This window comes from Manacus vitellinus, unplaced genomic scaffold (assembly GCF_001715985.3).
Source record: "Manacus vitellinus isolate BGI_N305 unplaced genomic scaffold, ASM171598v3 scaffold_15_pilon, whole genome shotgun sequence".
NCBI classification, from domain to species: Eukaryota; Metazoa; Chordata; class Aves; order Passeriformes; family Pipridae; genus Manacus; species Manacus vitellinus.
This window is the reverse complement of record NW_021939122.1, coordinates 17,078,230-17,093,126: the sequence shown is the minus strand read 5'-3', so window position 1 is coordinate 17,093,126 and position 14,897 is coordinate 17,078,230. Positions and strand designations below refer to the sequence as shown.

General features: G+C 39.2%; 1 protein-coding gene across 1 annotated transcript in view; it reads right to left on the bottom strand.

Moving 5' to 3' along the window:
• Positions 1 to 14,897, bottom strand: part of TRUB1 (TruB pseudouridine synthase family member 1) — a 29,757-nt gene that overhangs the window by 13,670 nt on the left and 1,190 nt on the right. Inside the window, 2 exon segments of the mRNA XM_018068922.2 lie at positions 9,975 to 10,030; positions 13,273 to 13,365. Coding sequence (XP_017924411.1) covers positions 9,975 to 10,030; positions 13,273 to 13,365 — 149 coding nt within the window.

The following is a 14,897-nucleotide window of genomic DNA, read 5'->3' as shown; positions in this document are numbered from 1 at the left end:
AACAGCACCCTGAGCACGTACAGACCATCCCAAAACTCTCCTGCATCAGGGAATGGCTGTGTCTCTCAGCTCTTCAGAAAAACATTTTCTTGACATTATGGCAACCAAAACAAAGGGCAGCAAAGTGATCAGAAGCCCCTGAGCATAAGCAGCTCCTCTACTCACACTAGGAGGAGTTAGCCTTAAGAAGATACTTTACAGTGCCAAACCACTGCACTCTGTCAATGATAATGCACAAACTCTGTCACACGGCCTGGGGGATGTGCTGGATAAAACCTCAGCAAGACCAGACAGACAATGAAATGCTTGGGCCGTGTGCATTTGCTACCATACCCATGACCAGGAAGAAACATGCCATAAAAAAGCAGCACTGGAGAAAAAACAGGATTACAGGAACCCATAAGAAACAAATTACAAAAACTCTAATAAATCTCACAGATCTTGGGAACAGGAATTCTGTTTTAGAGTCACAACCACAGGGCACAGTCAACATTTTCATAAATAATAAACCATATGTTTACAATAATTTTTTTAGTAAGAGAATAGCTATAATTTGGCTTTTTTATTTCATATCCAGAAAAATCTTTAGACTAACATAGAAAGGAAAAGAATAGCCATAAAAAGAGAGAGGAAAAAGGCAAGACTTTATCAGTATACATATTTAACAGTGAAAGGAGGAAGAGGAGGAGAAGGAAGAAGAATCCCCTCCCATTCCAGGGCAGTACAGCCAGCAGAGCTTTTAGCTGCACAGCCCACTGGGGAAGGGGGGGGCCCTCCGGGAGGCTAAAGCCCCTGGGCTGACTGCCAGGCATGTCTGCCCCACTTATCAGTGCAAATGCCAGACAGACCATGGAACAGAGCTTCTCAGTTTTAACTGTTAATGTATCAAGGTTTTATTTGGAAAGAAGCCAGAGAGTTGAAATCTTAAATTATAACATGTTTTAAAAGCTTTTTCAAACATGGAGAAGCAACACTTTAGAAGAGCTAGACAGAAACACAAGTAATTATGAAACAAGGTCACTAGTAGCTGTCAGGAAGATTTTAAGATGGCTCCCACTACAAGAATTTCCCAGGCAAGCAAGCTCTCTGGAAGAGGCAGTTCATAAGAGTTCATCCAAGGATGACCCATTTTCTAGTCACAGCAGCAACTGAACACAGAAGTGTAAAAGGAAAATAAATAAAAAAAGGCTACGGTCCCCTGTGCTAGAGACTCAAAGCTGGGAATGAAAAGCCATATTGGATAGAAAAAGAAAGTCAATTTATGTAAACTGATGTCTGCATGTGGCTAACAAGTTTGAGGGAACATAAAACAAACAAACAAAAAACAAGTGCTCTAGAGAACTTGACAGAAATCAGAGTGAGCACACAGCAGGCAAAGCACTGATCAGAATTGATGCTCCTCTGCCAAACCCATTCCATCTGCACTTACAGCTTTGCAGACTTAGGCCACCGAGATAATGAAGAGGCCTTAAACTCTCAGTTTTACAGTGACGTTCAGTTTGTGTTTAATGATTCCTAAAGCACAAATAACATGTTCTGGATTTAATATTTACATAACTTATTTTGCTGTTTGTATAACATAAGCAGCTACCAGTGGTTTCCAGTGTGCTAATCATCCACCAAAACCGAGAAGTACATGAGGTAGACAAATAAGCTGGGAAAAAACCCAAGGGTTGCCATAGTTTCAATTATTTTCCAAAACAAAGCACTCTCACTAAGCAGATTCCAATATATTAAAAGCACAGAGTCCTAATCTCTTAAAAGCAGGTTGCACAGAGGGCAAAATACAGACTGCAGGGTGAGGGAGGAGTCGCATGTTTCATGATAGAGCAAATCCAAAATTATCAAACACCAAACATGTCCTCTTGATATACATAAACATTACAACTTCTCTACCATTAATTTTTTTCTCCTAAAAGAAAAAGCTGACTTTGTGCTAAGCCTGCACTACATTTTATTTACTGCTAGATGCTGTAATTGTACTGTCATTGCTGAAGAACTACCTGATCTTTACTTGTGGACTAAACAGGATTTTCTGACCTCTTATGTCAGCTTACTTACAACGTTCTGCACAATGTTCAAACATGTGACCAGATTTTTCATGTGAAGGATTAGAACCAGCTGTAATAGGGGAACCCACAGAAGATACTTTACTTGTAGATCAAAGAAACTTTAAGGTGTCAGCTAAAAACTGCAGCAAGTTTGAATTCTGGTGCCAGAGAAAGTACAGGAAAGGGGGGCAGGTGGGAGAACAATCCCAACAGTAACAGGAACACTAAATCACCTGAGGTAGCACCAGGCCACATGTCATTCGTAAACAAAAGGCTCACAACATCCAAGAGGGGATGCAGATCAATGTGCAAAAGTGGCTGCAAACCCTTCTGGCACTTGTGCTCTGTGGAAACCTCTCTCACTCACCAAAATGTCTCAGGCTGGCTCTTAAATTTCATCCTCAGTTTAAGTACCCGTTTCCTTATTCTGTCCTCTAGCACCCACATCACAGATAAAACAAAATAAACAAAGACAACCTCCAAATTCTATCTGGGAAACAGAGTTTTAAGGAAATACATAATTCTCTGCCCAGAAATATAAGTCCTTCCAGAGAGGTTAGACTTGATAGCTACATACAGATACAACTGTGCATGAAAGCCTGAATTCAAAGGCATTGCTAAAGCCAAGATGCAGCAAATTCTAAAAGGCACCTTTTAGAGCACCTCCAAATTACTAGAAATGAACACTAGGGAAAACAATGGAGAATGGCCAGTTTAAAATCAGCTACCATTCTTTTTATTTTCTGTTATTTTTATTAAGAATGAGAAAAAAGCCTTGCCAAGTTGTAGCCTTAATTTTTTAATGAATCCAAGCAAGAACTGTGCATGCAGCACAGCCATATGCACAATTATAGAAAGGTCAAGAGGGAAGAAAGTGCCACTGACCTCCTGAATGGAACAGCAGAAAAATCACACTAGAGTATGCTCGTAAAATATTTGGCATTTTTGAGGGAAGAGCAGCACAATAGGTGCAGTCTCTTCAAGATTCCCAACAATTTAAAAAAAGAGTGTGAATATTAATAGAGCATGAAGCTGAGCTATTAATAGTTTAGGCCTCTGGGGTGAGCATAAAAGAGACTTGAGCAATACACAGTATGTTAAGCCAGCTTACTAACAGTAACACTGCAGTACAGTACATATCTATACCATTGAACAGCTGCTTCTTCTTCTACAACTTTGTTTTGGGGACATCAGGCAAGGCAGAAAAGACTACATATACAAATCAGCCTCCTCTCCTGTTACGATTTGTTACCAAAAAAAAAGGCAGGTTAAAAAATGTATCTTATGTTTTGTAGTAACAGGTAATTAAAGATGTTGACAGTGTGTAAGGCCATTTCATCCACTTAACATTTCAGCCCTTCCCGATTCCCGCATCCTCCACTGTGAGAGTTTAACATCTCCTCAGGGCATCTTGCTTTGTACAGACACCACTTCAAGTTTTGCTAACACCTTCTACACATTCTCAAAACACATCAAAACCAACCTCATTCATGCATTTTCCCAGCCTTCCTTTCATGTAGGCATTTTCCTTGTGACAAAATAAGGAGGACAACCACACTTTCATAAACTGACACTGATCTCTAGTTAATATATTGAGGCATTCAGGGAACATGAAATTCATTGTAAAGTAACACACAGAAGATAGAAACTAGAGCTAACTTTGCATACACAACAATGGGTCTCTGAACCAATCTCCCCTCCTCTAGAAAGAGGTCAAGGAATCTGGTTCTGCAAAAACTTTCTCAGGTGCCAGTAGTGGTTAAAAACCCCCCACCAAACTGTTATAGCAGCACCTGGATGTAGCTGTTGCAGGCTACAGACATTAAATAGGACAAGTTTTATTAATAGACATCTTTGCACTGTATTATGCAAACACACGAAGAAGTATTCCTTGAATATTTGCACAATAATGTAGGAAATACCATGTAACAGAAATGTCAAGACTTCTCAGTCCTATATCTATATTTAAGGAACATAATATACATCATCTAATGCCCAAAATGGTAATTAAATGGATGAAATTAAGCAACCAGTACATGTCAGGAAGAATTCACCCAGCCAGCCTACAAGGGCTAAAACACATCCATCCGCCCGTGGGTTAACATCTCCCATAAAACAATCACTCCACCTCCAATCTGCCAGTCCTGTTCCTCAAGGGAAACCTACAAAACATCTTTCAAAATAAGCCTGGGAACTAAAATTCATAACTCCACTGGGTTCTGAAAAAAACGTGGGCTCAACAGAGATATTGGATTCCTGGCACGCTATAATGTTACCTCACACTAACCCCTTCACATGCCACAACATATAATCTACCAGGCTCTCTCTTTCCCCTAGGAGATAACCTTTCCCTTCTACCTCCCTTGTAAGGAAACAATAATTTCTTTGGGCTTGAACACAGGCAAAATAATGACATTTTGTGTAGCTACAACACCTTTTGTTTAAATGGGCAGGTCACATGCTGCACTCTTTTTTTTTTCTCAGCTCTCCCATCTCAATACAAAAAGAAATTCGGTCTGACCCTTGGTTATGCTGGATGGGATACCATAAACAAAGAGATGTGAGAATGTAAGAGGGCATAAACCACGGAGTGAAAAATGAGAAGGTGCTGCAGATGAAAAATATCCGAGGGAAAAGGCTAAAGAGCAAACAAACCACTTTTACTTGGATTTCTCCAAGACAAGTAGGGACAGTTGGATACGATAACACTGCAATTCGGAAGGAAAAGCCCAACTAAAATCACAGATGAACACAAGCAAGATGGGATCTGCAGAATCATCAAACAAGCAATAACAGTCCCCCTCACCTTGTGCCTGGGAGCTTGGCTGATCCCTTGTGCACAAATTCTTGCTACCCCATTCAGGAGATAAACTGCTTTCTGAACCTATTTTATTAAAGCAGGTAATAAAAAGTAGCCTATCTTTGTGGAACAGTCTTGGGGGTATTACCTATACAACTGCTTGCCCTCACAGCATTGTTCATACCACACTCACAAGCATTAACAATATTTTTTTTTTAGAAATGGTCTAAAAGATACCTACTTCACTAAACTCTAAACAAAACTAAAATTTAGTTTTAAAGTCCACAGCTTCTATTTTAGATCTGAGAGAGGGCTTGCATATCCAAACACCTGGTTTTCCATATTACACCTATCAGTCTAATAAAATTATTACAAGTGCCCATAAATCTTGCCCTTTCAAGACAATGTTAAAAATACCAGAATCTGAAAAAGAAAACAGAACACATTGCTGTGCACTGTATTTATAATTGTTTTTGTTTTACTAACTCCAAAAGAAAGCACTACGAAGCTCGGCCCTAGAGAAATTTTTAAGATTAAAAGTAAGAGCACACACCATCAAGAGGATCGTTCAAAAGGAAAGCCAACTCAATTTTCTTGCACTCATAACTCAAATATATGAACTGAAGCACAAACTGCTTTTAACACACACTGAGAAAAAAAAAACAAACAAACAACCCAACACGGTGAGGCTCTTCAAAAAGAAATTAGGATTTCTAAAGAAATAGCACTTACACCATCATGGTGTGCATGTCAATGTGCAAACACACAAATGCTGGCAGAAGAATAGAGGTCTCAGAGATGCCGAGTTCTTACAAGCCTCCTGAAAACAGACAGATAGAGGAAATAAATCTATTGCAGCTTCTGCTAAGAAGGGTCCAGAGGGAGCCCCACTGAACTACTGGATACCAGAAAGTCCACATGGGGCTTTGGTGCCTAACGAGCTGTAAACAAACACAGTCACAAGTAAAGGCTTCATTAGTTTTGCTCCTTATAGAACCACTAGATGTGCTTTTTAATGCGTTATTAATTCACTGAACTCATTGCCAAAAGATGGAACCTAAGGACTTAATTAAAAAAAATTAATTCATGGAGAAAGCTTGCAAGCTTTATATTTGAGAAGTTAAGGGATACAAATTAACGCCTAATTTTTAGGACAGTAAGGTAATCATGGGAGTTAAAGAAACAACATTCTTTATGGACACTTTGTTGGCATCTGATGCCATCCTTCTAGAGAAACAATTTTGCCATACACAAACTCTAATCCCAGAATCCCACTGCAAAAAGTAACTCACATGTCTCAGAAATTCTGTTAAGGTGAGTTGAACCACATGCTGCTCAGACAAGTCCTTTCTCTTACAATACAAGTGTGACTGGCAAGATTTTAGACCTAATCACTGTACTAGCACTCATTTTCTATCCAGGATTCATAAGAACTCAAATTTTAACAATTATAATAAATGAAAGTTTATTATAATAAACGAAAGTAGTCACTGATGCATCTTCATTCCGCCTATAATCTCTTTTTCTCCTTCTAGACTTTATGAACACTTGGAATTTGGGATTTACTCTATCCAGTGGTTTGGGGTTTTTTTGATAGTTCCATTCTGAAAAAGCCACAAAATTTGAGATGGAATTTTCTATTTTAATTAGTCATTGCCCAAGCTTGTGTAACCAGTGCAAAGTACTCGGGCAATTTCCCTCACATCACTTGAGCACTTCGGCATTCAGATTGTATGTGGACCATAAGTAGAAGTTGCATGCTCAGATAAAACCAATAAAACCATGTTTTCTGCTCATTGAGAGGCAGTGATTTCAAGAACAGTTTGATGGATGGCCAAGTTCTGGCTTTGTTTATACTAGTATGACTAAAATTCTCTTAGGGTGAACCCAGGTCTTATCTAACTGAAAAAAAAATGCAAATTAAGCACAGAACTTGAGTCTGAAAGTTTCAATTCTCCTGTTTTATCTCATCTAAAAATAAATGCTGTACATTTTGGGAGACATCTCCTCCCTATGGAAAGTACTAGAATAATGCAGAATTTCATGGCTCATTGCTCTTCCTTTTTTTTCTTCTCTGATGAGTACCTGATCATTTCTCTCATTGTTTCTATGTAGCAGCACATTCTGGTAGATGAGAGGTTTTAAAACAGGACTACCACTTTGGAAACAGCGCCAAAGGTACCATTTTTGAACCCATTCTCCCCCCTAAAAAACACACTTCTACACTGTGTTTGAGACAGACTAGTCATCCATAAGACTGAGTTGTTCAGAAACATTTTATTATAGCAAAAATTGGTCCACTCCCATCGTACTTGTTTTACTGCTGAAGCGGGAAATATTTTCTCACTCTACTGTCTTTATTTTGCCAACATGATAAAAAAAAATTCTCTCAAAATATTGCGGTGCAAAAAGTCCAAGCAAGACCAAGTCCAAGTCTCAGCAAACCAGAAGAAAAAGTGATTCTCCTACGGAACATGTATTAAATGCTCAGTATTTAAATTCGAGACCAAAGAGCATTCAGCTTCTCCCTCTCACTTGGAACATTTGAAACAAATTAAAGCAAACAAACAAACAAAGCCAGATTGTACATATATTTATTTCTGGATAAATATTAAGAATTCAATGAGAGATATAGAACACTAAGTAGGTATTGCCCTTGGCTGCACATTTCTATTTGGTTTGAGTTAATGCATAAGGAGGTCAAAACAATGAAGAACTCGGCTTACACTGAAAAAAGTAACACTCCTTGTAGAATGTGTATGAGCTGCACATCAAGTGATGATGCTCAGAGCTGCCACACAGAGTCAGGAAAGTTTCACACAACGTTTGGGAAAAAATGAGAAATAGTCCAATCTCTGGCAGAGTCACCATATGGAGTTTACTGCAGTAACATACGTTTTGGCCACTCAGCATAACTCTGCTGCCAACAATGATAGACTGAATTATTTCTTTACAAGACACATTCCTATAAGCAAACAGTAAATCCTGTCCAGAGAGGGTCGGACAATTCATCAGAACTTCATAGTAATAAAAGGAACAAAAGAAAAACATCACATTTCAACAAACACTTTAGCATGCAAAATGGTAAAAAAAAAAAAATAAGATTAAACTCCAAGCACATGGCACAGGATGCAAAAAGATACTCAAACCTATTTAGACAGTCATGGAATTATCTCTTGATACATTATGAGATGTTGTTGTCAGTGTGGTCAAAAAAACAAATAGGCAGACATCTGTAGGAGATCCTTCAACTTCCTTAAGCCTCCCCATGTATTGCGTGTCTAATTTATTGAAGCATAAATAGAAAACAGGAAGGTAGACACAGGAAAAGCTCCAAATAAATGCTTGCCACTCTGTGCCACCTGGTATGGACATCAGCTACCCCACACTCTGTGCCACATCAGAACACACCAACAAGTGCAGTGGAAGAGCTGCTGATCTCTGTAAGGATGTACCTTTGCCTCACTGAATCAACTGCCCACAGCCCACACCAACCTAAGGCCAGGTGAGGGCTGATGGATCTGGCTGGTGTAGCTCACTGGACTGCCCCACCTGCCCATTTTCTCTTTCCTTGCCCCTCAGCAGCAGCTCTAAACCACTCTGAGCAATCTGAGGACAAGGTTTGGCTGGATAACATTGCTACTTGCTACAGGACTTTATAGTGAAGTCATCAAGGAACACTGTGCATAATTCTGCCATCACAGCTGCTTCCACTGTGAACATCAGCTTAAGAGATACTTGAATTGCTTTATGTGTTTTTGAGTCATCATTTTTCAGACAATTAGCTATGATGACTTAATTTAGCAGAAGTAACTCTATGACTTCTTTTACTTTAAAGTTCTTTGAAAGGAACTGTCAGGTGGTAACTGCTTACGTTTCCACTGTAAATCCAGCTGCTTCCTGCATGTTTCAAAACACAGATGCCTCTGAAAACTGGTCACATAAACAAAATCCAAAACCATTAGAGTCAGTGCAGAGACTGATACTGATGACAGTGAGTTTTGGATCAGACTCTACAGCTATGTCCTTTTACCCTGTTGCATTCTCTTCTGTCAAATTCTTTGCCTTTGAGTTGAACTGAAGATTGTCAATAAAGTTCTACCTTTAAGCTATCAGTTCAGCAGCTGTAAAGAGCCTAAGTGTTCAGACCAGAAGAGAATGGGAAAAACAGAAGAATAAAATGTATTATAAAGGCTGTCAATTTACACAAGCCCACTACTGACTTGCCCTGAGAACAGGATGAAATTTGGAAGACTTAATTGATTTCTGTGCCTGTCATTCTTACCTAGACTTGTCATGTAAAAACAATGGCTAAAATCACAGAATCTAACTTGTGAATAAGGAATCAACACTGGTAGATTACTCTTGGGAGTACCTGCACTTTTTTGTGTATGTAACACCTACTATCTGGAGCGCACTCACCAAAGACAGTACAACTAATCAAAACCAGCACTGAACAAGATTTCTATCTGTCAAGGCTCTGGTCTGGATTATCTCATGCAGCCACAGGGTTTTGCTGCCTTTGTCTTCTCACATGTGCCTATTGATGTGTTTGTGGACCACCCATCTGCAGCAGCTGCAATGTGCAATGATAGCTACTATCACAAACGCAAAGCACTCTTAATTCCAAAAGGTGCCTCTTAAGGCCTCATGGTATTTAAGAAGACAGAAAAGAAACAAAGACCATCTGTCACTGCAAGTTAAACAACAACTAAGTTATCTACATACAAGGAAAATTACCAAAAATTGAACTGTCGTATACAACTACATCCCAAAAACATAATTTTCAGTGCCTTCTTCATTACAGTTCTTCTCTCTTTTTTTTCTTTTTTTTTTAAATACACTAAATAGTATAGAAATCTTCCTCCAAAATAGGAGTTTGGTATTTACTAACAGTTTGTAGAAAACCAAGACAAGTAAAGTTTTTTAAATAACCAATCTGGACATAAAAGTCTTGGTATTAAATTTCTGACTAAATGCAAAAAGGAACTGAAGTACACATTTAAACCAAGTGTGCAGGATGGCTGACATATTTGTATGTTGATTCAGCTCTTCACTGGAATTAAAAAAAAAAACTGACAAACAAAAAACCCCACTAATACAAGTCATTTAGCATTCCTTACCTTGGAACCTGCCAGCATAGTTCTCAGCAGTTTTGTTCCTTTTCCAATACCGACCACTGCAAAGACAGAAAAAGAAATGCTACTTGAAAACCAGCCCTGCAGTTCCCTTACTCAACACCATTCACTGCTAAACATTATGCTGGTCAGAAACATGCTCTGTTAGCATATGAAGAGAGTCAACACTTTTGACAACATGGGACTAGTGAAAGGAAAAAAAGTCTAAAGCAGAAGATAAATAACCTTCATCTATTGTTAAAATACTTTAATTCAATCCCTAGATTTGTCTTCTAATCACCAAAGAAATGAATAGTGCAATTAACACTCTCTGGTTTGATGAAGGCTATGGCTCACTGATATGAATGTAGCCTTTGCTGTTAGCAAACAGCCCTTTTAAAGGTTGATAGTGACCAAGAGTAATACAGCCAAGACAGCATAATGAAATTGTTTATCAGGCTTACAGCAAGAAAATAATCAAAAGGTCCAACTGCCTCAGTCAAAAAATCTTTTATAATCAAACCTTTCTATTACTGTGCATGTACAGGCTACTGCCATTTCAATCTTACACCACTATTCTAAAAAACAGCAGTCAGCTTTTCAGAAATGGAAGGGACAGAAAAAGTGCTCTAGTTTATATTTTACTTTAAAGCTTTTTACAAGGTGCTTTTGTTTAAAATGCTTTCCTATTGATTTTTTCCACATACAGCAATACAAAGAAAATTTTAGAAGGAAATTAATTTTGTGTACAACTCTTGGAAGAGGTATCAGCTTATATACTTGATTTTAATAAAATTACAGGAGTTAAGGGAGCTTTCTGGAAATTAGCTTTGTGTTAGCCAGGGGCCAGGACCACAAACATCAAATTGAAAATTAACTTTTTTTTTTTTTTTTTAAAGCCCAAATATTTTACTTGTGCTCTAATGCTTCTCCATCTTTTCACTCTGAAACTCATTAGATTCTTTCTATTCTCAATTATTTCTCCTCTTATTCCTGAGGGGTTTTAGTCACACATGTCCTTGTGCTTGTGCTTCTGTGTACCTTCAGTTCAGCCCATTCCTGTCATTTGCCAGATAGGAAAGCTGCAAGAAGGCTGACAAAAGGAGATAAGCACACAGATAAAACTTTATAACCAAGTACTTCTCTTGCAACACAATGACATCACTGACACTTCAACAGCTGAGCTGAAGTTCGCTGAAGAGTGTCAAGACATTCAATAGAATAATTTTAAAGAGACATTGAATGCTTTTGTGAACAAGATGCACTTTTTCTCATTAATCACCAGCAACACATGTATTATTAAATGGTGACATAAACTAAACTTGCCAGACTGCACTGAACGTAACAAGGTTTAACTGAATTTTTATTTTTATTTTTTATACTTTTTCATTTTTTCTTCTACTGTGGAAGCATAATTCACTACTGCCATACAAAAACAAGTCAAATGCAGTTCCCATTGTACAACAGCAAACACCAAACTGAAACCACAGCTCTAGAATGAGATATTCATTCTAAGACCTGACCTTGCCTTTCTGTCACATCATAGATCACTGACCTCTATCTCCAAGGTCCTTCCTCATCTACATTTGCTGTCAGTAAGAAAAGAAATATAAAAGTATATTTTTGATGAAAAGCAGTGCTCAGTTATTGGAGTACACTTGGCACACTAAGCAAGTATCAACTAACTCCCATGAACACAGTTATAAACATGCAGAACATAAAATGTGGGAAACAGCAGTACAGATTAAGAAAGGTTTCAGAAAATAAATACTTCTATTATGCTACCATCCATGAGGAAAGCAAGCTTTCTGCTCCACCAGCCCATCCTGAAAAGCAGCACACATATTCTCAATGACTTGTTTCCGTTGTGTCCTTCCCTCTCTCCTCACTACCTTACCACAAGAAATCTGGGCACATTCCCTTTCCCACTCCTCTCCCATTTTGTCCTTTCCAATCTAGTTACCATTGATTTTCCCTGTATGTTTTGTATGGCAGTGGAATGAAAGATCCTATGTCTTTTTTCAATCGATCCGTAGCATATTAAGGTGATGCTTTCTCTTGTCTTTACCAAGCACATCAAGCCCAAGCCCTTTTTGTCATGCCACAGAAGCAGGCTTTGGAGACTACTGGGTATCAGAGAACAGCAGGAGAAGCAATTAAGAAGCACAAGTGATTTTTCTTTTCCTATGGATCAATGCTGTTGACTTTGCACAACAAGAAGTAGTATGCTCAAAGGCAACATCTGTGTAAAAGGAAAATGTCTGCTTCAGCAATGCACACAGAATTCTCCTGTGAGTGGCCACACACTATAGGAAATTGGAACAAAACAAGCTATGATTTCTAGCCCAACAAGGTTAGATTTTGCAGTATTCACAACTGACAGAGACAATTACCAGCCTACAGGCCTCTACCAGCAACAATCACAGCAAACCAACCTCTCCTTGAAGCTGAATTGTTTTGGGGAGAAATCATACATCACAACTCAGTGCATTTACTTTCAGTGTATGCTCAGAGCTGTACCTGTTGATTTTCAACAGCAAAAATGTACTGCTGTTATTTCTTCAAGCCAAGCAGAGCTAAAAGGCTATGATTTAAGCAAGTTGTAGTTTGCATGTTACTTATCAATAAAACCGTTGGTGACAAAGTATGATGTGGGAATAACACACCCACAGCTGAGTTTTTAAACACCAGCAAATTGACACATCCTGTTCTTTAATAAAACAAAGGAATGCAATAAAGGGATTGCTATCAAAATTAAAAGAAAATATCTTTGGTGACTCTTCTTTATGAAGCAAGACAGGACAGGAAGCAAAAACTGTTTCTGTACTGAGCCTCAAGGAAAGCAGCAGCTGAATTGCTCTTATACATCTTTCATTTGGCAAGTCTTACAGCCCTAAAGGCTCCCTCAAAATCCCAGGAAAGCATTACTTTGAGACAAAATACTTCAACAAATTATGTTGACTATAAATCCCCAGCTTAAGTTTAAAAAGCCATCAATTTCTGAGGTAATTTACAATTCATTACACAAGAGCCTATATTTTCTTGTAATAACCCACAAGTTATTTCAGGATTTGGGAGGGGGAGGCAGGAAGGGAGAATATAGACTTCTGTTAAGAACCATGTTACATGCATGTAAAAGTACATACAGAGGAAATTTAACCCAGACCACTCTTCCACAGTAATTTGTCCTTTCCCCAAAACCTGCCACGTGCATCCCAAAATGTTCCTCCACCTCTGATTTTAATAGGCATGAAAATGTTTCCTGAAATCATCTTTTGATGACTGTAATTATGTTTTTTATTACCCAGAACTCCTGCTGCTGCACTGTCCAAAGTTCCTCCATGTCCAATTTTCAAAACCTGATTTCTTTTGTTCTCATTTGTTTGCACACCAGCTTCTGCAAATAGAAATTGAAAGGAAGCATTATAGGATAACCTCAGAACACAGAAAAAATAGCACATATTTTCAGACTGCTAAAGGAAATAAAAATCAAATATTTAAACTATTAATTAGTAGTGCAGAAATTACTGTACTGCAGAAGACCAGTGATTCATTTATATCTACTCCCAACCTCAAACAACTTGCAAGTTATTTCCACTTAGGTTCTAATGAAGTCTCACATACTCTCACAAACAGATGTTCAGAAAATACTCGTAGCGAACCTGTGAAATTTCATTACAAGGAGTGCAAGAACCAGCAGCTGAGTTCCCAAATCGTCTATTATACAAAATTTTTATGCTACATAATCTGAGCAATTCTTGATGTATTTACTGCCTTGTACTGGGACATGTTTATTTGCATGCTTGCAGCCCTATGGAAGCTCTGCAGTGAACTGAACTTGCTCACTGCTGCTTTCAAGCTGTCAGTGTCTAAACCCACCAAACTTCCTATGCAGCTGATGACTCCAGGAATTCTGGGGACTCCAATGTCCCAGCATTAAATATGACAAAATGGCCTAAGCTCCCTTATTTATATCTATTATCTTTCCATTATGCCTTTCACTTCAGGGAATCAGATTTTTCCATATAAAACTGGATTGAAGTCTGTGCCTACACTACAGTTCACTACAGAGTAAATCACTAAGCACTCACTGGTCTCAAAGTATGCTCTCACTTCATCAGTAAGTGCCCAAAAGCCCAGATTAGATGATCAAGTCCCATAATAAACTAAGTCCCCTTATTATATAAAAGATCTAGGCCATAGTCTCTCACACCTTTGCAGTGTTATTCCCTAATATCTGACATCCAGGTTTCCCCGTACTCTGAAAAAGCAGTTTCTGCAGATTGCGTCCAGGACTTTCAAACTCCTTGGCACACCGTGGTTTTTACACGTTTGGTGATATTTTTTCAGAGGCAATAAGGCAGTGGGACTGCAGCAGAACACTCTGCCAGCACTGCACTGCAGAGATGCTGCTGACACCCATTCCGGCAGACAGGTACACGCTGTGCCTGGCTCAGGACAGCTCTCCAAGCAAGCTGGGATGCCCTGCACTGTGCAGGACTGCAGCTTTCTGCTGGGGCAGATCTCATCCCCACCCAAAATGACGGTTCACATCCTGCTGGACCTGAGCCGATAGCGGTGCCCGCCCCCAGGACAGAGCGGTCAATGTGGTCTCGGCTCCGCGTGCAGTGGGACCAACACAGGGAGTCTCGCTGGGACAGCCTTTCCTAAAGCACCTCCAGGGACGGCGACTCCACCACCTCCCTGGGCAGCCCGTTCCAATGTATAATCACCCTTTGTGTGACGAAATCCCTCCCAAATGTCCAACCTGAACCTCCCCTGGTGCAGCGAGCCAGGACGCATCCAGGAAGGGATGCATTCCCGAGTGGGCCATGCCATCGCTGTGAACTACCACCAAACAAAGAAAAAAAAGCCCCCCAAGAAAGAACAACAGCAACAAAAATCCAAACCAAACCCCAGTTCTCCTTC